This window comes from Nerophis lumbriciformis, linkage group LG05 (assembly GCF_033978685.3).
Source record: "Nerophis lumbriciformis linkage group LG05, RoL_Nlum_v2.1, whole genome shotgun sequence".
In the NCBI taxonomy this organism is placed as follows: domain Eukaryota; kingdom Metazoa; phylum Chordata; class Actinopteri; order Syngnathiformes; family Syngnathidae; genus Nerophis; species Nerophis lumbriciformis.
Genome location: NC_084552.2, coordinates 12093461 through 12120000, shown reverse-complemented (window position 1 = coordinate 12120000; position 26540 = coordinate 12093461). Strand labels below are relative to the sequence as shown.

General features: G+C 33.1%; 1 protein-coding gene across 1 annotated transcript in view; it reads left to right on the top strand.

Moving 5' to 3' along the window:
• nav3 (neuron navigator 3) overlaps positions 1-26540 on the top strand; it is a 571589-nt gene that overhangs the window by 471244 nt on the left and 73805 nt on the right. Inside the window, exons 18-23 of the mRNA XM_072913146.1 lie at positions 590-741; positions 5043-5237; positions 7684-7736; positions 8016-8039; positions 14346-14369; positions 14549-14626. Coding sequence (XP_072769247.1) covers positions 590-741; positions 5043-5237; positions 7684-7736; positions 8016-8039; positions 14346-14369; positions 14549-14626 — 526 coding nt within the window. The remainder of the gene's footprint in view (positions 1-589; positions 742-5042; positions 5238-7683; positions 7737-8015; positions 8040-14345; positions 14370-14548; positions 14627-26540) is intronic.

Sequence of the window (26540 nt, the reverse complement as noted above, 5' to 3'; positions counted from 1 at the left end):
GGGCATTCACACTCAATTCCGACCGGAATTTGCAAATTCTAGTCATTATTAACTGTTTGGAATGTCTTTAAGTTGAAGTTGGAGTGGTAACTGTTTTTGGCGACACCTAGTGACCACAGCAACTAAACGCACTGCTTGTCACGGACGTTTTAGATGAAACTTTAGTTGTGTGAATATGCTGCGGGCCGCACTTTGGACACCCCCCATGTGGACCACAGCATGGTGCAGTTGTGCTTCCACAGCATGGTGCAGTTGTGCTTCCACAGCATGGTGCACTTGTGCTTCCACAGCATGGTGCAGTTGTGCTTCCACAGCATGGTGCAGTTGTGCTTCCACAGCATGGTGCACTTGTGGAGGTCAGATGTGACGAGCGCTGTAATGAGGACTTTGGAAGGAGGGATGCTGCGAAAAAGTGGATGAGCCCAAACTCAATTATCATCCTCAGAGGATGAAATATGGCGCTGGGGGGGAGATGAGTGTTTGAGCCGATGCATGCGTCTTCATCCCTTGCTCCTCCTCCTTTGGCGTCTTTGCACTCCGACGTGCCACTCCTTTGCCACACCTGAGCGTGGTCTCTCTGGGGTTGCAGGTACCCTCCCTCGTCTCGCCAGGCGTCCCACGAAGACGGAATGGAGTGGCTCAGGTCCCACTCCACAGGGGGCCTTCAGGACACGGGCAGCCCCATGTCCCCGCCCGGGACCTCCTGCACCGCTGCTGGGAAATACCACTACTCCAACCTGCGTGAGTCCCATCAAGTCCTATGAAGCATTGGCACACATCTAGGATTGATGTATCATTCACACTCCCCTTCTCACTCATCAATCATTATAATTATGTCATAACCTCGTTACACAAGTTGCATAGGAAACTATTTCTGATGACGATATTTTCACCAGCAGATTGTTGGATATTTGCTTGTTGCAGCATGAAATAATATGACATCACATAAATATATACCAGTACATTTGATGTCAACATTTACAGAACCACACACGCTTTTAGTCAGAAAGCACTTTATTATGTACAGCCTTTTTTTATGGAGGCCAGACAAATTGATGTGGCAGTAGACATACATTATTTGGTGTGCCGCATTAAATAGACGTGGCATAATCACATAAAATGATGTTGTGGGCCAAATAAAATGTTATGGCATATCCACAAAAAAAATATGTGGTGGGTCACATAAAATGATGTGTCATATCACATAAAATGATGTAGTGGGCCACATAAAATGATGTGGCATATCACATCAAATGATGTAGTGGGCCACATAAAATGATGTGGCATATCACATAAAATGATGTAGTGGGCCACATAAAATGATGTGGCATATCACATCAAATGATGTAGTGGGCCACATAAATGGTGTGGTGGGCCACTTAAAAAGTTGTGTCATATCACATAAAAATGATGTAGTGGGCCAAATAAAATGATGTGGCATATCACATAAATTATGTAGTGGGCCACATAAAATGATGTGGTATATTACATAAAATGATGTAGTGGACCACGTTAAATTATGTAGTGGGCCACATAAAGTGATGTAGCATATCACATAAAATGACGTTGTGGGCCACATAAATGTTGTGTCATAGCACATAAAAAATATGTAGTGGGCCAAATAAAACGATGTGGCATACCACATGAAAATGATGTAGTGGGCCAAATAAAATGATGTGGCATATCACATAAAATGATGTAGTGGACCACGTTAAATGGTGTAGTAGGCCACGTAAAGTGATGTGGCATATCACATAAAATGACGTTGTGGGCCACGTAAAATGATGTGTCATATCACATAAAAATGATGTAATGGGCCAAATGAAACGATGTGGCATACCACATAAGAATTATGTCGTGGGCCAAATAAAATGATGTGGCATATCACATAAAATGATGTCGTGGGCCAAATAAAATGATGTGGCATATCACATAAAAATGATGTAGTGGGCCAAATAAAATGATGTGGCATATCACATAAAAATGATGTAGTAGGCCACATAAAATGATTTGGTGGGCCAAATAAAATGATGTGTCATATCACATAAAAATTATATAGTGGGCCAAATAAAATGAAGTGGCATATCACATAAAATGATGTAGTGGGCCACGTAAAATGATGTGGCATATCACATAAAATGATGCGGTGGGCCACATTAAATGATGTGGTATATCACATAAAAATGATGTAGTGGGCCACGTAAAATGATGTGGCATATCACATAAAATGTCGTGGTGGGCCACATAAATTGATGTGGCATATCACATAAAATGATGTGGTAGGCCACATAAATTACGTGGCATATCACATAAAATGATGTGGTGGGCCACATAAATTACGTGGCATATCACATAAAATGTTGTGGTGGGCCAAATAAAATGATGTAGTGGTCCACTTTAAATGATGTAGTGGGCCACATAAATGATGTAGTGGGCCACATAAAATGATGTAGTGGGCCACATAAAATGATGTGGTGGGCCACGTAAAAACGTGGCATATCACATAAAAATTATGTAGTGGGCCAAATAAAATGATGTGGCATATCACATAAAATTACGTAGTGTGCCACATTAATGATGTTGTGGGCCACATAAAATGATGTGGCATACCACATAAAAATTATGTAGTGGGCCAAATAAAATGATGTGGCATATCACAAAAAATGATGTAGTGGGCCAAATTAAATGATGTGGCATATCACATAAAATGAAGTGGTGGGCCACATAAAATGATGTGACATACCACATAAAAAGTATGTAGTGGGCCACGTAAAATGATGTGGCATATCACATTAAATGATGTAGTGGGCCACATAAAATTATGTGGCATATCACATAAAATGATGTGGTAGGCCACATAAATTACATGGCATATCACATAAAATGATGTGGTGGGCCACATAAATTACGTGGCATATCACATAAAATGTTGTGGTGGGCCAAATAAAATGATGTAGTGGTCCACTTTAAATGATGTAGTGGGCCACATAAATGATGTAGTGGGCCACATAAAATGATGTAGTGGGCCACATAAAATGACGTGGTGGGCCACGTAAAAACATGTGGCATATCACATAAAAATTATGTAGTGGGCCAAATAAAATGATGTGGCATATCACATAAAATTACGTAGTGTGCCACATTAATGATGTTGTGGGCCACATAAAATGATGTGGCATACCACATAAAAATTATGTAGTGGGCCAAATAAAATGATGTGGCATATCACAAAAAATGATGTAGTGGGCCAAATAAAATGATGTGGCATATCACATAAAATGAAGTGGTGGGCCACATAAAATGATGTGACATACCACATAAAAAGTATGTAGTGGGCCACATAAAATGATGTGGCATATCACATTAAATGATGTAGTGGGCCACATAAAATTATGTGGCATATCACATAAAAATGATGTAGTGGGCCACATAAACGTGGTGGCATATCACATAAAAATGATGTAGTGTAAAAGTAAAAGTTAAAAAAGGAAAAAAGAAGGTAAAAGATGGTCAAATAAGTTAAATAGAAGGTGAAACAAGGGAGAAAAAAAAGTGTACAAGAAAATAAAAGGCAAAACAAAATACAGAAGGTAAAACAAAGTAAAAGATGGTCAAATAAGTAAAATACAAGGTCAAATAAGATGAAAATTGGTCAAATAAGTTAAGTAGAATGTAAAATAAAGCATAAAATAGTCAAATAATTTAAAAAGAAGGTAAATAAAAGGTAAAAAGTGTACAAGAAGGTAAATAAAGGGTCAAACAGAATATAAAAGGTAAAATATGGTGAAATAAGTTTAATAGAAGGTAAAAGTCGGTCAAATAAGTTAAGTAGAAGGTAAAACAAGGGAAAACGTAGTGAAATATATTAAACAGAGAGTAAGACAAGGTAAATAAAAGGTCATATAAATCAAATATAAGGTAAATGAAAGGTGAAATGAGTTGAATAGAAGGTACAAGAAAGTAAACAGATGTGCAAGAGTACAAGAAGGTAAATATAAGTTAAAAAAGGAAAATAGAAGGTAAAAGATGGTCAAATAAGTTAAATAGAAGGTGAAACAAGGGGGAAAAAGAAGTGTACAAGGAGGTAAATAAAAGGTCAAACAAAGTACAGAAGGTAAAAGATGGTCAAATAAGTAACACAAGGTCAAATAAGATAAAAATTGGTCAAATAAGTTAAGTAGAATGTAAAATAAAGCATAACATAGTCACATAATTTAAAAAGAAGGTAAATAAAAGGTAAAAAGTGTACAAGAAGGTAAATAAAAGGTCAAACAGAATATAAAAGGTAAAAGATGGTGAAATAAGTTTAATAGAAGGTAAAATAAGGTAAAAGTCGGTCAAATAAGTTAAGTAGATGGTAAAACAAAGGATAACGTAGTGAAATATATTAAACAGAGAGTAAGAAAAGGTAAATAAAAGGTCATATAAATCAAATATAAGGTAAAAAAAAGGTGAAATGAGTTGAATAGAATTTACAAGAAGGTAAATAAAAGTTAAAAAAGGAAAATAGAAGGTAAAAGATGGTCAAATAAGTTAACTAGAAAGTATCCATCCATCCATCCATTTCTACCGCTTATTCCCTTCGGGGTCACGGGGGGCGCTGGAGCCTATCTCAGCTACAATCGGGCGGAAGGCGGGGTACACCCTGGACAAGTCGCCACCTCATCGCAGGGCCAACACAGATAGACAGACAACATTCACACTCACATTCACACACTAGGGACAATTTAGTGTTGCCAATCAACCTATCCCCAGGTGCATGTCTTTGGAGTAAAATAAGGTAAATAAAAGGTAATGTAGGTTATGGCAAGTAAAAAAATATTATTTTAACTATTTTCCCTAGAATATGTGGGTTTTATCCCATTACTCCATGAATCCAACAAAGTAAGTGATAGTTTGATGACTACAATAATGGCTCGCTGCAGCCCTCCTACTATGAAGAGCTGCATTGGATCCACACTTCATAAACGCCCAAGAAGCTCCCTGACATCCATGAGAGTCCAAATAGAAATGCTAGTAATTGTGTGCTTGACTTCGTGCAGTCAGCCCCACCAACATCCTCCACTACAACCTCCCGCCTGCCAGCAGCAACATGAGTCGCTCCAACAGCATCCCCGCCCACGACTCCTTTGACCTCTACAAGGAGGGCCACCCCCTGGGGGGCAGCGCCACCTCCCTGGAGGACCGCCCGCGGGCCATCAGCCGCTCCAACTCTTTTAGAGACAGCACGGATGAAGGTGTGTACACACACACACACACACACACATTAAGTCAGCTTTGCAACACTACAACAGCCAAAGGGCAGCCATTTGGCTTTTTCTACCTGCAAGTCCCAAAAGTCAGCCAAATGGCTTATTTAACTCAGGTGTGAGCCGCCCAGGTTGACACCTTTGTTCTGTAAATGAGCCGTTTATGAGCCGTTTATGCTTAACTCTGCCTCTGCTGCCATCGCATTTGTCAGCTTTCTACAGTTTGTTCTGGTGTCTCTGCAGAAGACACTTTTTTTTTAAAGTTGCAGTACGGTGGGGGGAAAAAAACGTGTCATTGTACAATAATTATTTCAGAATATTTTGAGGGAAAAAAGTTGAATTTTTACTACAAAAAATATGTTAATTTACGGGATTAATGTCAAATATATTGGGGAAAAAAGTCATGAATTGTTTTTAGAAAAAAAAGTTACAATATTGTGAGAAAAAAGTTATTCTACAAAATTGTGTAGAAATATTTTAGGAAAGAATATTTTAATTTTTTTTAAAGGTATTCCATTTTACATGATTAAAATCAAACAAAGTGTGGAAAAAAGTCAATTAATTTTAGAAAAAAGTTGCAATAATGTGAAAAAAGTAATTTTACAAGAATTGTGTAGAAGTATTTTATGATAGAACATTTCTGTTTTTTAAGAAAAAGGGTATGCTATTTTACATGATTAAAGTCAAATATAATGTGAAAAAAGTCATACATTTTTATTTTTTACAAGAATTGTGTAGAAATATTTGAAGATAGAGCATTTGCATTTCTTTTTTTCTTTTTTTTTTGTTTAAAGGTATTCCATTTTACATAATTAAAATCAAATAAAGTGTAGTAAAAAGTCTTTTTTTTTTAGAAAAAAGTTGCAATAATGTGGAAAAAGTCATTTTACAAGAATTGTGCAGAAATATTTTAAGATGGAACATTTCTGTTTTTTTTTGTTTTTTTTAAAAAGGTATGCTATTTTACACGATTAAAGTCAAATATATGGTAAAAAAAAAAGGGAAAAAAATTGCAATGTTGTGGGAAAAAAGATATTTCACAAAAATTGTGTAGAAATATTTTAAGGTAGAACATTTCGTTTTTTAAGAAAAAGGTATTCCATTTCACATGATTAAATGTATTGTGAAAAAAGTATTTTTTTTTTTTTTTTTTTTACAAAAAATGTTGCAGTAATGTGGAAAAAAAGTAATTTTACATGAATTGTATATAAATATTTTGATATAGAACTTTTTTTTTAATATGCTATTTTATATGCTATTTTACATGATTAAAGTCATACTATTTTATATGCTATTTTATATGCTATTTTATATGCTATTTTATATATATGATTAAAGTCATACTATTTTATATGCTATTTTGTATGCTATTTTACTTGCTATTTTACATGATTAAAGTCAACTATATGGTGAAAAGTTTTTTTTTTAATGTTGCAGTAATGTGAAAATAAGTTATTTTACAATAATTGAATTGTGTAAAAATATATATTAAGATTTTTTTTTCTTAAAAGATATGCTTTTACATGATTAATGTCAAATATATTGTGAAAAAAGTCATAAAAAATTTTTTGGAAAAGATTATTTTACAAGAATTGTGTAGAAATATTTTAAGTTAGAATGTTTATTTTTTTTATTTTTTTTAAGGTAGCTTATTTTACATGATTAAAGTCAAATATATTGTGAAAAAGTCATATTTTTTGGGGGGGGAATTATATAATTATTATATAGTTGTAAGAGTTAAATAATATTTAAAAAAAACAATATTTTTTAATATTATTTGGAGAAAAAAATATTTTACATAACAAAATAATGTAATTTTGCAAGATTTAAGTCTAATTTATTATAAAAATGAATTATTTTTTGTTCTTCTTTTTTTTTTAGAAAAAAGTTAGTAATATTGTGAGAACAAATTGACATTGCACGCGAATTATGCACTGTAGGAATATTTTGAGACAAAAGTTTAAATTGTACGGGTAAATGTACATGATTATTAGTATTGTAGAAAATACTGTGGGGAAAAAAAAGCCTTTTATTTGACAAAAAAGTTGTCATTGTACAACAATTTTTCACTGTCGAAATATGTTGAGAAAAAAGGTTGACATTTCCCAAGAACATTTTATAGGAACAAAAACATTATCAAATAAAAACGGTAAACTAAAAAAATATATGGCAGTTTTGCAAAAGGGCTCCTCTTGAAAGTGGACTAAATAAAAAATAGTGTTTCTAATGATATCAGCGATATTTACAGCAAATGTTAGGTATCCTCCCCCTAATCTGAGCGTTGGAGTGGTTCAATTTTAAACTAACAGCCTTTTGGCTGCCTTCTGGGAATTGCAGGGGGTAAGAAAACCCTGTGAGTTCTAGTGTTAATAATTCCATGTGTAGTTTTTCGCTGCCCATTGTTGTTATTAGAGAAGTGACCTCTTTCTTACAGTCCACGGCTCTTCGTTGTCTCTGGTCTCCAGCACTTCTTCACTCTACTCCGCAGTGAGTAGCCCTTCTTCCTAAGCTCCTGCATTGCTATGGAAACAAGAAGTTTGCATACGGTTAACGACAGCTTCCTCACGCCCACTCGAGCAAGAGTTCGATAGAAAGTATCGATTTATGTTTTGCCAGGATTGATTGAAACGATCGGAGCTCGTCACAAATCGCGTTTGACTTTCAAGCCTGATTTGATGCTTCTCCGCTGTAACTCAATATTAGACTTGAGGCTGCACATCTTTATTTTTTGCACTTTCCTCACTTTCTTTGTGTTTCTCTTCACAGACAGAGGAGAAGGCCCACTCCGAGGTGAGTGGGAGAATGTTGTGTTTGAGGTTGTTAGCATGTTGAAGTTGTGTTGTCACAATTCTTACTTCATTTCGCATTTTTCATATTGGAGAAATAATTCACTCTACAAGGTAATCCTACATTTCAACACATTCTTACGAAACCCAAAACCAGTAAAGTTGTCACGTTGTGTAAATGGTACATAAAAAGAGAATACAATGATTTGCAAATCCTTTTCAACTTAAAACCCCGTTTCCATATGAGTTGGGAAATTGTGTTAGATGTAAATATAAACGGAATACAATGATTTGCAAATCCTTTTCAACCCATATTCAGTTGAATATGCTACAAAGACAACATATTTGATGTTCAAACTCGCACTCTTTTACTATGTCTTGCTGAAATAAGCAGGGGCGTCCATGGTAACGTTGCTTAGATGGCAACATATGTTGCTCCAAAACCTGTATGTACCTTTCAGCATTAATGGCGCCTTCACAGATGTGTAAGTTACCCATGTCTTGGGCACTAATACACCCCCATACCATCACACATGCTGCCTTTTACACTTTGCGCCTATAACAATCCGGATGGTTCTTTTCCTCTTTGGTCCGGAGGACACGACGTCCACAGTTTCCAAAAACAATTTGAAATGTGGACTCGTCAGACCACAGAACACTTTTCCACTTTGTATCAGTCCATCTTAGATGAGCTCAGGCCCAGCGGAGCCGTTGGCGTTTCTGGGTGTTGTTGATAAACAGTTTTTGCCTTGCATAGTAGAGTTTTAAATTGCACTTTCAGATGTAGCGACCGACTGTAGTTACTGACGGTGGTTTTCTAAAGTGTTCCTGAGCCCATGTGGTGATATCCTTTACACACTGATGTCGCTTGTTGATGCAGTACAGCCTGAGAGATCGAAGGTCACGGGCTTAGCTGCTTACGTGCAGTGATTTCTCCAAATTTTCTGAACCTTTTGATGATATTACGGACCGTAGATGGTGAAATCCCTAAATTCCTTGCAATAGCTGGTTGAGAAATGCTGTTCTTAAACTGTTCAACAATTCGCTCAGGCATTTGTTGACAAAGTGGTGACCCTCGCCCCATCCTTGTTTGTGAATGACTGAGCATTTCATGGAATCTACTTTTATACCCAATCATGGCACCCACCTGTTCCCAATTAGCCTGTTCACCTGTGGGATGTTCCAAATAAGTGTTTGATGAGCATTCCTCAACTTTCTCAGTCTTTTCTGACACTTGTGCCAGTTTTTTTTCAACATCTTGCAGGCATCAAATTCCAAATGAGCTAATATTTGCAAAAAAATAACAACATTTACCAGTTTGGACATGAAATATCTTGTCTTTGCAGTCTATTCAATTGAATAGAAGTTGAAAAGGATTAGCAAATCATTGTATTCTCTTTTTATTTACCATTTACACAACGTGACAACTTCACTGCTTTTGGGTTTTGTATATTAATTCTACTTTTTAACACATTCCTTCATTAAATCTACATTTTAACACAATCCTGCACTCATTCTACATTTCTGTAAATGTTCTCATTCATTCTACATTTCAACGCATTCCTACATAAATCTACATTTTAACTAATTCTTACATTAAATCTACATTTTAACACATTCCTACATTGAATTTACATTTCAACACATTCCTACATTAAATCTACATTATAGCACATTCTTACATTAAATCTACATTCAAACACATTCCCACATTAAATCTACATTTTAAGACATTCCTACATTGAATCTACATTTTAACATGTTCTTTCATTAAATCTACATTTTTACACATTCTTACATTAAATCTACATTTTAACACATTCCTACATTGAATCTACATTTTAACACATTCCTACATTAAATATACAGTTTAACACATTCCTACATTAAATCTACAGTTTAACATATTCCTTCATTAAATCTATATTTCAACACATTCCTACATTAAATCTACAATTCAACACATTCCTGCACTCATTCTACATTTCTGTACATTTGTTCATTCATTCTACATTTCAACGCATTCCAACATAAATCTACATTTCCTGCACATTCCTACATTAAATCTACATTTCAACACATTCCTACATTAAATCGACATTTTAACACATTCCTACACTTATTCTACATTGCTGTACATTGTTTCATTCATTCTACATTTCAACACATTCCTACATTAAATCTACATGTTTACACATTCCTACAATAAATCTACATTTTAATACATTCCTACATTAGATCTACATTTCAACACATTCTAACATTAAACCTACATTTTAACACATTCCTACATTCAATCTACATTTTAACACATTCCTACATTAAATCTACATTTTAACACATTCCTTCATTAAATCTACATTTCAACACATTCCTACATTAAATCTACATTTTAACACATTCCTTAATTTAATCTACATTTTTACACATTCCTACATTAAATGTACATTTTAACATGTTCCTTCATTAAATCTGCATTTCAACACAATCCTACATTTAATCTACATTTTAACATATTCCTTCATTAAATCTACATTTCAACACATTCCTACATTAAATCTACATTTCAACACATTCTTACATTAAATCTACATTTTAACACATTCCTACGTTTAATCTATATTTTAACACATTCCTATATTAAATCTGCAGTTTAACACATTCCTTCATTAAATCTACATTTCAACACATTCCTACATTAAATCTACATTTCAAGACATTCCTACATTAAATCTACATTGCAACACATTCCTGCACTCATCCTACATTTCTGGACATTTTTTCATTCATTCTACATTTCAACACATTCCTACATAAATCTACATTTCAACACATTCCTACATTAAATCTACACGTTTACACATTCCTACATTAAATCTACATTGCAACACATTCCTGCACTCATCCTACATTTCTGGACATTTTTTCATTCATTCTACATTTCAACACATTCCTACATAAATCTACATTTCAACACATTCCTACATTAAATCTACACGTTTACACATTCCTACATTAAATCTACATTTCAACACATTCCTTCATTAAATCTACATTTCAGCACATTCCTACATTTGAAGACATTCCTACATTAAATCTACAATTCAACACATTCCTGCATTCATTCTACATTTCTGTAAATTTTTTCATTCATTCTACATTTCAATGCGTTCCTACATAAATCAACATTTTAACACATTCCTACATTAAATCTACATTTTAACACATTCCTACATTTTAACACATTCCTACATTTAATCTACATTTTAACACATTTCTACATTAAATCTACATTTCAACTCAATCCTACATTAAATCTACATTTTAACAAATTACTCCATTAAATCTACATGTTAACACATTCCTACATTAAATCTACATTTAAACAAGCGCCTTCATTAAATCTACATTTTAACACATTCCTACATTAAATCTACATTTTAACACTCACCTACATTAAATTTACATTTTAACAAATCCCTTCATTAAATCTACATTTTAACACATTCCTACATTAAATCTACATTTTAACAAATTACTCCATTAAATCTACATTTTAACACATTCCTACATTAACTCTACATTTTAACACATTCCTACATTAAATATACATTTTAACAAATGCCTTCATTAAATCTACATTTTAACACATTCCTACATTAAATCTTTATTTAAACACATTCCTACATTAAATCTACATTTTAACAAATTCCTCCATTAAATCTACATTTTAACACATTCCTACATTAAATCTACATTTAAACACATTCCTACATTAAATCTACATTTTAACAAATTCCTCCATTAAATCTACATTTTAACACATTCCTACATTAAATCTTTATTCAAACACATTCCTATATTAAATCTACATTTTAACAAATTACTCCATTAAATCTACATTTTAACACATTCCTACATTAAATCTACATTTAAACAAATGCCTTCATTAAATCTACATTTTAACACATTCCTACATTAAATCTACATTTTAACAAATGCCTACATTAAATCTACATTTTAACAAATTCCTTCATTAAATCTACATTTTAATACATTCCTACATTAAATCTACATTTTAACAAATTCCTTCATTAAATCTACATTTTAATACATTCCTACATTAAATCTACATTTTAACAAATTCCTCCATAAAGACTACATTTTAACACATTCCTACATTAAATCTACATTTTAACAAATGCCTTCATTAAATCTACATTTTAACACATTTCTACATTAAATCTACATTTTAACAAATGCCTTCATTAAATCTACATTTTAACAAATGCCTTCATTAAATCTACATTTTAACATATTCCTACATTAAATCTACATTTTAACACATTCCTTCATTAAATCTACATTTCAACACATTTCAGTTTCAGTTCTGCGTCACCTTTTCAGCATTCACACACAACTTCTAACACAATTGCCTTCAGTACTTTCACGGCCATTGAACATCTTTGCATGTGGGATTGCAATTATGTTTTCCTGTTCCATAAACAGTATTTTTGTTGTCAGTCTCACAACTTTTCAAAGTAAAATGCATGTTCAGGTGACCTCTCTGTCAGGCTTCCATTCAGCAAAACAGAGATATTCTGGTCACCACAGGCTGTGTCAACACGTACAGAGAAAATGTCCAAAGCCTAAATGACATTACCATCCACACATGATTCACCTTGTTCTTCATTTGGCTGTTGTTAGTTTTTGTCCTTTTCCATAAATGACTTTCTTCAGGTTCCTGATAGGCTGAAATGTCCGCACAGTTCTATAGAAACTACATTTGTATGTTTTCTGTCTCCTGTGGAGAGAATCTGTGCTTTTAAAGATAAAGTACGTGTAGACACTCCAAGTAGTTGCACTGTTTATGCTTCATCCAAGTAATAAGGATGAAAGATGAAGTAGTTTATTTCTATTTTCATTGATTTTATTTTCCAGTAACCTTTTTGCTCTCCGTCCATCTGGATCATAAATCACACATCCTTGTCATTCTCTCTGAATTATATGTGAAGAACTTGTGACAGAACTCACATTTCCTATATTTAATGTATTTGTTTACCACTCAGTTTTTCTGTGATTTTCCCACCCTTCTCCATTTTCTGTTGCTGTTGTATTTTTTCTACGAGCCAATTAACAGCTAAGCCTTTTCTGAGTCGACCCTCAGGTTTAAGTAGAAATCGGCAGAATCTGTAATTGCTGTGACCTCATCCCTGAGGCTTATTTATTCACGCCAAGCCACAAAAGCTGCAAAGATAGGTGCTATTAAAAGGTGTAAACAATGTCCAGGAGAGTGTTTGCACAGCAGTAGTTTGCACAGGAGAACTCGCAGGATTTATTCATTAACCTTTAAAAAGGAGAACTGCACTTTTTTTGTTTTTGGGGCATTTTGCCTATCATTCCAAATGCTTAAGTAAGACAAGCATATGCTGATATATTGACACACTGAGCTGCTGCATCGCCTCCGAGAAACGAAACGTAATTGTCCATGTGAAAGGGAAGATACAAACATCCCATCAGTCTTTATCCCAGTGAGAGCAGACATTGTACAGTAATCGATTGTTATATTATGTTTGTATATCTTGTTTAGCACTTGACTAAAGCTGCATCAGTTTCGCACAGAGCATCTAAAACATGTAGGTCATCCTCCTTATGTTCAGGCTCAAAAAATAGACGTTTCTGGATCATCGTTTGTCCGAAAGAAGTCTTGGTTGTCTCTCATCAAGTCTGCCATGATTGATTGATTGATTGATTGAAACTTTTATTAGTAGATTGCACAGTACAGTACATATTCCGTACAATTGACCACTAAATGGTAGCACCCGAATAAGTCTTTCAACTTGTTTAAGTCGGGGTCCACGTTAATCAATTCATTCATTCGTAGTCTAGTTGTTGTTGTTGTTGAAGGGAAAGTGAACGTTGTGATGCGCCTGTGACATTAACATACTTAAAATGATCAAAATATGTAAATATTTCATGTTATTATGAATGTTACTAGATACTACATCTATACTCAGTGTGTATATAAAACCTTGATGGAGGTGTTTGGATGTTCTTTAGAGCACTTTATAGGCGGTGTAGAGCGACTTCCATTGGCTCCAATGTTAGCTGACTCTTGCTAGTGTTTATTTACGAGTTAGAATGCATTTAAAAACATAAGAATGTTTGAATAGAATCTCTGAAGAAGTGAGCTATTTCAGTGCTATTTGACTATGAAGGAGTGAACCACATGACCTGTAATAACCCTGTCTCTGCAGCCGCATGCTGTGCAACATAGTGTTAATTTTGACTTTTTCTCTTTTCAATCAAGGGCCAAACAGTCCAAAACTCCACGGTAATCCCCCACACTTTACGTTCACTCTTGTTTTTCTTTTTTGGTTGACTTTCCACACACACATTGTCGGCATGCAGTTTGTGCATCCTCGCTCTCAGAATGGAAGCTTCAAGTCAAACAGCCCTCTCTGCCTATTTTATTGACGATTCGTTTTTTTTTCTCCCCTCTCCCCGAATTAGCAAATCAGAAAGCTTCGCCGGGAGCTGGACGCGTCTCAGGAGAAGGTCGCGACCCTGACGTCCCAGCTGTCTGCCAACGTGAGTGTGTTTACCCCCGCCATCCAGACATGTATCATAGCGCGCGCCCGCTGTTGGAGGCAACATAAACCTTTAAGACTTCCACAAAAGCCCTTTGAAAAATCTTTGCATGCGTTTGAGCCTCTTTTTTTTTTTCCCCTCTTGTTTGCTGCTGCGTGTGGCTTTTTGTGCGTGGAGATAAGACGCTTTCCTCGCTGGCTTTGTGTAACCGTTGGTCTCGGGCGCTCTCCGAGGCCTGCCGGGAGAGGAGGGTAAATGACTCAAGGCTGTCATTCCTGGGCCTCACCATGCGGGCGGATCCTGTCACTCACGGATCACTAAAACGATCAAAAATAAACGGAGGACGGTTATTAGTTGTATGCATTATTTAAATAACATTTGAAAATTAGCCTAAGATGTGCACATGACATTTACATTTCAACACATTCCGACATTAAATCTACATTATAACACATTACATTTTTACACATTACATTCCTTCATTAAATCTAAATTTTAAAACATGCCTACATTAAATTCAAATTTTAACACATTCCTACATTAAATCTACATTTTAACATATTCCTACATTAAATCTATATTTTACACATTCCTTCATTAAATCTACATTGTAACACATTCCGACATTAAATTTCAACACCATCCTACATTAAATCTACATTTTAACACATGCCTTAATTTAATCTACATTTTAACATATTCCTTCATTAAATTTACATTTTAACACATTCCTTCATTAAATTTACATTTTAACACATTCCTTCATTAAATGTACATTTCAACACAATCCTACATTTAATCTACATTTTCACACATTCCTTAATTTAATCTACATTATAACACATTCCGACATTAAATCTACATTTTAACACATTATATTTTAACACATTCCTTCATTAAATCTAAATTTTTAATACATGCCTACATTAAATTCACATTTTAACACATTCCTACATTAAATCTACATTTTAACATATTCCTACATTAATCTATATTTTACACATTCCTTCATTAAATCTACATTGTAACACATTACATTTAACACATTCCTTCATTAAATGTCAATACAATCCTACATTAAATCTACATTTTAATACATTCCTTAATTTAATCTACATTTTAACACATTCCTTTATTAAATTTCAACACAATCCTACATTAAATCTACATTTTAACACATTCCTTAATTTAATCTGCATTTTAACACATTCTTTCATTACATTTCAACACAGTCCTACATTAAATCTACATTGTAACACATTCCTTCATTTAATCTACATTTTAACAGATTCCTTCATTAAATTTCAACACAATCCTACATTAAATCTACATTTTAACACATTCCTTAATTTAATTTCAACACAATCCTACATTAAATCTACATTTTAACACATTCCTTAATTTAATCTACATTTTAACACATTCCTTCATTAAATTTACATTTTAACACATTCCTTCATTAATTCTACATTTTAGCATATTCCTTCATTAAATTTACATTTCAACACAATCCTACATTTAATCTACATTTTCACACATTCCTTAATTTAATCTACATTATAACACATTCCTACCTTAAATCTACATTTTGACATGTTCCTTCATTAAATCTATATTTTAACACATTCCTACATTAAATCTACATTTTAGCACATTCCTACATTAAATCTACATTTTAACAAATTCCTACATTAAATCTACATTTTAACACATTCCTACATTAAATCTACATGTCAACACAATTCTACATTAAATATACATTTTAACACATTCCAACATTAAATTTACATTTTAACACATTCCTGCATTAAATGTACATTTTAACAAATTCCTACATCAAATGTACATTTTAACACATTCCTACATTAAATCCACATTTTAACACATTCCTACATTAAATCTACATTTTAACACATTACATATCAACACATTCCTACATTAAATCTACATTTGAACATATTTCTAAATTAAATTTACATTCAAACACATTCCTACATTAAATCTATATTTTAACACAATCCTACATTAGATCTACATTTTAACACATTCCTTCATTAAATCTACATTTTAACACATTCCTACATTAAAGCCACATTTTAACACATTCCTACAATAAATCTACATTTTAACATATTTCTACATTAAATCTACATTTAAACACAATCCTACATTACATCTACATTTTAACACATTCCTACATTAAATCTATATTCTAACACGTTCTTTCATTAAATCTACATTTCAACACAATCTTACATTAAATCTACATTTCAAAACATTCCTACATAAATCTACATTTATAAACATTCTTACATTAAATCTACATTTTAACACATTCCTACAATAAATCTACATTTTAACACATTCCTACATTAAATCTACATTTTAACACATTCCAACATTAAATTTACATTTTAACACATTCCTGCATTAAATCTACATTTTAACACATTCCTACATTAAATCTACATTTTAACACATTCCTACATTAAATCTACATTTTAACACGTTACATGTCAACACATTCCTACATTAAATCTACATTTTAACATATTTCTAAATAAAATTTACATTTAAACACATTCCTACATTAAATCTACATTTTAACACATTACATTTGAACACATTACCTCAGTAAATCTACATTTTAACACATTCCTACATTAAAAGCCACATTTTAACACATTCCTACATTAAATCTACATTTTAACATATTTCTACATTAAATCTACATTTAAACACAATCCTACATTACATCTACATTTTAACACATTCCTTAATTTAATCTACATTTTAACACATTCCTACATTAAATCTACATTTTAACACGTTTTTTCATTAAATCTACATTTTAACACAATCCTTAATTTAATCTACATTTCAACTCAATCGAAAAATTAAATCTATATTTTAACACATTCCTTAATTTAATGTACATGTTATCACATTCCTACAATAAATCTACATTTCAACACATTCCTACATAAATCTACATTTATAAACATTCTTACATTAAATCTACATTTTAACACATTCCTACAATAAATCTACATTTTAACACATTCCTACATTAAATCTACATTTTAACACATTCCAACATTAAATTTACATTTTAACACATTCCTGCATTAAATCTACATTTTAACACATTCCTACATTAAATCTACATTTTAACACATTCCTACATTAAATCTACATTTTAACACGTTACATGTCAACACATTCCTACATTAAATCTACATTTTAACATATTTCTAAATAAAATTTACATTTAAACACATTCCTACATTAAATCTACATTTTAACACATTACATTTGAACACATTACCTCAGTAAATCTACATTTTAACACATTCCTACATTAAAAGCCACATTTTAACACATTCCTACATTAAATCTACATTTTAACATATTTCTACATTAAATCTACATTTAAACACAATCCTACATTACATCTACATTTTAACACATTCCTTAATTTAATCTACATTTTAACACATTCCTACATTAAATCTACATTTTAACACGTTTTTTCATTAAATCTACATTTTAACACAATCCTTAATTTAATCTACATTTCAACACAATCGAAAAATTAAATCTATATTTTAACACATTCCTTAATTTAATGTACATGTTATCACATTCCTACAATAAATCTACATTTCAACACATTCCTACATAAATCTACATTTATAAACATTCTTACATTAAATCTACATTTTAACACATTCCTACAATAAATCTACATTTCAACACAATCCTACATTAAATCTACATTTTAACACATTCCTACATTAAATCTACATTTTAACACATTCCAACATTAAATTTACATTTTAACACATTCCTGCATTAAATCTACATTTGAACACATTCCTACATTAAATCTACATTTTAACATGTTACATGTCAACACATTCCTACATTAAATCTACATTTTAACATATTTCTAAATAAAATTTACATTTAAACACATTCCTACATTAAATCTACATTTTAACACATTACATTTGAACACATTACCTCAGTAAATCTACATTTTAACACATTCCTACATTAAAAGCCACATTTTAACACATTCCTACATTAAATCTACATTTTAACATATTTCTACATTAAATCTACATTTAAACACAATCCTACATTACATCTACATTTTAACACATTCCTTAATTTAATCTACATTTTAACACATTCCTACATTAAATCTACATTTTAACACGTTTTTTCATTAAATCTACATTTTAACACAATCCTTAATATAATCTACATTTCAACTCAATCGAAAAATTAAATCTATATTTTAACACATTCCTTAATTTAATGTACATGTTATCACATTCCTACAATAAATCTACATTTCAACACATTCCTACATAAATCTACATTTATAAACATTCTTACATTAAATCTACATTTTAACACATTCCTACAATAAATCTACATTTTAACACATTCCTACATTAAATCTACATTTTAACACATTCCAACATTAAATTTACATTTTAACACATTCCTGCATTAAATCTACATTTTAACACATTCCTACATTAAATCTACATTTTAACATGTTACATGTCAACACATTCCTACATTAAATCTACATTTTAACATATTTCTAAATAAAATTTACATTTAAACACATTCCTACATTAAATCTACATTTTAACACATTACATTTGAACACATTACCTCAGTAAATTTACATTTTAACACATTCCTACATTTAAATCTACATTTTAACACATTCCTACATTAAATCTACATTTTAACATATTTCTACATTAAATTTACATTTAAACACAATCCTACATTACATCTACATTTTAACACATTCCTTAATTTAATCTACATTTGAACACATTCCTACATTAAATCTATATTTTAACACGTTCTTTCATTAAATATACATTTCAACACAATCTTACATTAAATCTATATTTTAACACATTCCTTAATTTAATATACATGTTATCACATTCCTACAATAAATCTACATTTCAACACATTCCTACATTAAATCTACATTTTAACACATTCCAACATAAAATCTACATTTTAACAAATTCCTGCATTAAATCTACATTTTAATACATTACATATCAACACATTCCTACATTAAATCTACATTTTAACCTATTTCTAAATTAAATTTACATTAAACACATTCCTACATTAAATCTACATTTCAACACAATCCTACATTAAATCTACATTTTAACACATTCCTTAATTGAATCTACATTTTAACACATTCCTACATTAAATTTTCATTTTAACACATTCTTTAATTTAATCTACATTTTAACACATTCCTACATTAAATGTACAATTTAACATGTTCCTTCATTAAATCTACATTTTAACACATTCCTACATTAAAACTACATTTTAACACATTCCTTCATTATATCTACATTGCAACACATTAACGCAGCAGAATTGTGTGGCTTTCAAAAATGCTTTTTGATTGTCTGAATGTCAAAGCGTAATATTCTTGAATATGTTACTGAAATGCATATCATTTATTTGCTCGAAACGTAAAATAAATTGCATGATTAATTTGCGTATATACAAAACCCAAAAGCAGTGAAGTTGGCACTTTGTTTAAATGGTAAATAAAAACAGAATACAATGATTTGCTAATCCTTTTCAACTTATATTCAATTGAATAGACTGCAAAGACAAGATATTTCATGTTTGAACTGAGAAACTTTGTTATTGTTTGCAAATTTGGAATTTGATGCCTGCAACATGATTAAAAAAAGATGGTACAAATGGCAAAAAAGACTGATAAGTTTACATACCCTGGGAGAATTTATGATTTCTTGGCCAGAGAATATGAATGATAGCACAAAAACCTTTCTTCCACTCATGCTTAATGGTTGTGTGAAGCTATTTATTGGCAAACAACTGTGTTTACTCTTTTTAAATCAAAATGACAAAAGAAAGTACCCAAATGACCCTGATCAAAAGTTGACATACCCCAGTGACTTTGATCTGATAACATGCACAAAAGTTGACACAAACAGGTTTGAATGGCTAATCAAGGTTCAAATCCTCACCTGTGACATGTTTGTTTGTAATTAATGTGTGTGTATAAAAGGTCAGTGAGTTTCTGGGCTTCTGACAGACCATTGCATCTTTCATCCAGTGCTGCACACATGTTTCTGGATTCTGAGTCATTGGGAAGGCAAAAGAATTGTCAAAGGATCTGCGAGAAAAGGTCATTGAACTGCATAAAACAGGAAAGGGGTATAAAAAGATATCCAAGGAATAGAGAATGCAAATCAGCAGTGTTCAAACGCTGATTAAGAAGTGGAAAATTCAGGTAGACCAGCAAAGATTTCAGCCACAACTGCCAGGAAAATTGTTGGAGGTGCAAAGAAAAATCCACAAATAACTTCAGCTGAAATACAGGACTCTCTGAAAAATTGTGGTGTGGCTGTTTCAAGATGCACAATAAAGAGGCACTTGACGAAAAATGGGCTGCATGGTCGAGTCGCCAGAAGAAAGCCATTTCTGCGCAAATGTCACAAAGTATCCCGCTTACATTACGCCAAACAGCAAGCCTCAAAACGTCTGGAACAAAGTAATTTGGAGTGATGGCTTTCTTCTGGCCACTCGACCATGCAGCCCATTTTTCTTCAAGTGCCTCCTTATTGTGCATCTTGAAACAGCCACACCACAATTTTTCATGTGCTTCTAAACGTGTACAAGTGTGTATTTGTGTGCATCTATATGTGTACACATGTATATACACATATAGATGCACATAAATACACACTTACACACATATAGATGCACATGCATATACAAATATACATGCACATAAATACACGCACACATAGAAGCACATAAATACACATATTTAGATGCACGTAATACACACATATAGATGCACACAAATACACACTTACACACATAGATGCACATAAATATACACATATAGCTGCACACAAATACACACTTACACACATATAGATGCACATGTATGTACACATTTCATGCACATAAATACACACACACATAGATGCACGTAAATACACACATTTAGATGCACACAAATACACCCTTGCACACATTTAGAAGCACATGAATGCACTCATATAGATGCACACAAATACACACATATAGATGCATATAAATACACACATATAGATGCACTTAAATACACACTTACACACACAGATGCACATGTATACACACATTTCATGCACATATACTGTATATACACACACATAGATGCACATAAATACACACATACACACATTTAGATGCACATGTATATACACATTTCATGCACATAAATACACACACAGAGATGCACGTAAATACACACACATTTAGATGCACACAAATACACACATATAGATGCACACAAATACACACTTGCACACATTTATAAGCACATGAAACATTGTGGTGTGGCTGTTTCAAGATGCACAATAAGGAGGCACTTGAAGAAAAATGGGCTGCATGGGCGAGTCGCCAGAAGAAAGCCATCACTCCAAATTACTTTGATCCAGAAGTTTTGAGGCTTGGCGTAACGTAAGCGGGATACTTTGTGCATAGATGCACATAAATACACACTTACACACAGATAGATGCACATGCATATACACATATACATGCACATAAATACACACACACATAGATGCATGTAAATACACTTATTTAGATGCACATTATACACACATATAGATGCACACAAATACACACTTACACACATAGATGCACATAAATATACACATATAGCTGCACATAAATACACACTTACACACATATGGATGCACATGTATGTACACATTTCATGCACATAAATACACTCACACATAGATGCACGTAAATACACACATTTAGATGCACACAAATACACCCTTGCACACATTTAGAAGCACATGAATGCACACATATAGATGCACATAAATACACACAGATTGATGCACATGAATACACACTTACACACACATAGATGCACATGTATACACCCATTTCATGCACATATACTGTACATACTCACACATAGATGCACATAAATACACACGTACACACATTTAGATGCACATTATTACACATTTCATGCACATAAATACACACACACATAGATGCACGTAAATACATACACATTTAGATGCACACAAATACACACATATAGATGCACACAAATACACACTTGCACATAAAAGCACATGAAAAATTGTGGTGTGGCTGTTTCAAGATGCACAATAAGGAGGCACTTGAAGAAAAATGGGCTGCATGGTCGAGTCGCCAGAAGAAAGCCATCACTCCAAATTACTTTGTTCCAGAAGTTTTGAGGCTTGGCGTAACGTAAGCGGGATACTTTGTGCATAGATGCACATAAATACACACTTACACACATATAGATGCACATGCATATACACATATACATGCACATAAATACACACACACATAGATGCACGTAAATACACACATTTAGATGCACGTAATACACACATAGATGCACAAAAATACACACATATAGACGCATATAAATACACACATATAGATGCACATAAATACACACTCACACACACATAGATGCACATGTATACACACATTTCGTGCACATATACTGTATATACACACACATAGATGCACATAAATACACACGTACACACATTTAGATGCACATCTATGTACACTTTTCATGCACATAAATACACACACACATAGATGCACGTAAATACACACACATTTAGATGCACACAAATACACACATATAGATGCGAACAAATACACACTTGCACACATTTAGAAGCACATGAAAAATTGTGGTGTGGCTGTTTCAAGATGCACAATAAGGAGGCACTTGAAGAAAAATGGGCTGCATGGTCGAGTGGCCAGAAGAAAGCCATCACTCCAAATTACTTTGTTCCAGAAGTTTTGAGGCTTGGCGTAATGTAAGCGGGATACTTTGTGCATAGATGCACATAAATACACACTTACACACAGATAGATGCACATGCATATACACATATACATGCACATAAATACACACTTACACACATATAGATGCACATGCATATACACATATACATGCACATAAATACACACTTACACACATATAGATGCACATGCATATACACATATACATGCACATAAATACACACACACATAGATGCACGTAAATACACACATTTAGATGCACACAAATACACACTTACACACATAGATGCACAAAAATACACACGTATAGCTGCACATTAATACACACTTACACACATATAGATGCACGTGTATGTACACATTTCATGCACATAAATACACACACACACATAGATGCACGTAAATACACACATTTAGATGCACACAAATACACCCTTGCACACATTTAGAAGCACATGAATGCACACATATAGATGCATATAAATACACACATATTGATGCACATAAATACACACACACATAGATGCACATGTATACACACATTTCATGCACATATACTGTATGTACACACACATAGATGCACATAAATACACACGTACACACATTTAGATGCACATGTATATACACATTTCATGCACATAAATACACATACACATAGATGCACGTTAATACACACACATTTAGATGCACACAAATACACACATATAAATGCGCACAAATACACACTTGCACACATTTAGAAGCACATGAAAAATTGTGGTGTGGCTGTTTCAAGATGCACAATAAGGAGGCACTTGAAGAAAAATGGGCTGCATGGTCGAGTCGCCAGAAGAAAGCCATCACTCCAAATTACTTTGTTCCAGAAGTTTTGAGGCTTGGCTTAATGTAAGCGGGATACTTTGTGCATAGATGCACATAAATACACACTTACACACAGATAGATGCACATGCATATACACGTATACATGCACATAAATACACACACACATAGATGCACGTAAATACACACATTTAGATGCACGTAATACACACATATAGATGCACACAAATACACACTTACACACATAGATGCACATTAATACACACATATAGCTGCACATAAATACACACTTACACACATATGGATGCACATGTATGTACACATTTCATGCACATAAATACACACACACACATAGATGCACGTAAGTACATACATTTAGATGCACACAAATACACCCTTGCACACATTTTGAAGCACATGAATGCACACATATAGATGCACAAAAATACACACATATTGATGCACATAAATACACACATATTGATGCACATAAATACACACTTACACACACATAGATGAACATGTATACACACATTTCATGCACATATACTGTATATATAGGTGCACGTAAATACACACGTACACACATTTAGATGCACATGTATATACACATTTCATGCACATAAATACACACACACATAGATGCACGTAAATACACACACATTTAAATGCACACAAATACACACATATTCGATGCACACAAATACACACTTGCACATAAAAGCACATGAAAAATTGTGGTGTGGCTGTTTCAAGATGCACAATAAGGAGGCACTTGAAGAAAAATGGGCTGCATGGTCGAGTCGCCAGAAGAAAGCCATCACTCCAAATTACTTTGTTCCAGAAGTTTTGAGGCTTGGCTTAATGTAAGCGGGGTACTTTGTGCATAGATGCACATAAATACACACTTACACACATATAGATGCACATGCATATACACGTATACATGCACATAAATACACACACACATAGATGCACGTAAATACACACATTTAGATGCACATAATACACACATATAGATGCACACAAATACACACTTACACACATAGATGCACATAAATAAACACATATAGCTGCACATAAATACACACTTACACACATATGGATGCACATGTATGTACACATTTCATGCACATAAATACACACACACACATAGATGCACGTAAATACATACATTTAGATGCAAACAAATACACCCTTGCACACATTTAGAAGCACATGAATGCACACATATAGAAGCACAAAAATACACACATATAGATGCACATAAATACACACATATTGATGCACATAAATACACACTTACACACACATAGATGAACATGTATACACACATTTCATGCACATATACTGTATATATAAGTGCACGTAAATACACACGTACACACATTTAGATGCACATGTATATACACATTTCATGCACATAAATACACACACACATAGATGCACGTAAATACACACACATTTAAATGCACACAAATACACACATATTCGATGCACACAAATACACACTTGCACACATTTAGAAGCACATGAAAAATTGTGGTGTGGCTGTTTCAAGATGCACAATAAGGAGGCACTTGAAGAAAAATGGGCTGCATGGTCGAGTGGCCAGAAGGAAGCCATCACTCCAAATTACTTTGTTCCAGAAGTTTTGAGGCTTGCTGTTTGGCGTAATATAAGCGGGATACTTTGTGACATTTGCGCAGAAATGGCTTTCTTCTGGCCACTCGACCATGCAGCCCATTTTTCTTCAAGTGCCTCCTTATTGTGCATCTTGAAACCGCCACACCACAATTTTTCAGAGAGTCCTGTATTTCAGCTGAAGTTATTTGTGGATTTTTCTTTGCACCTGGAACAATTTTCCTGGCAGTTTTGGCTGAAATCTTTGCTAGTCTACCTGAATCCATCATTTTCCACTTCTTAATCAGTGTTTGAACACTGCTGATTGGCATTCTCAATTCCTTGGATAGCTTTTTATACCTCTTTCCTGTTTTATGCAGTTCAATTACCTTTTCTCACAGATCCCTTGACAATTATTTAGCTTCCCCATGACTCAGAATCCAGAAACATGTGTGCAGCACTGGATGAAAGATGCAATGGTCTGTCAGAAGCCCAGAAACTCACTCACCTTTTATACACACACATTAATTACACACAAACATGTCACAGGTGAGGATT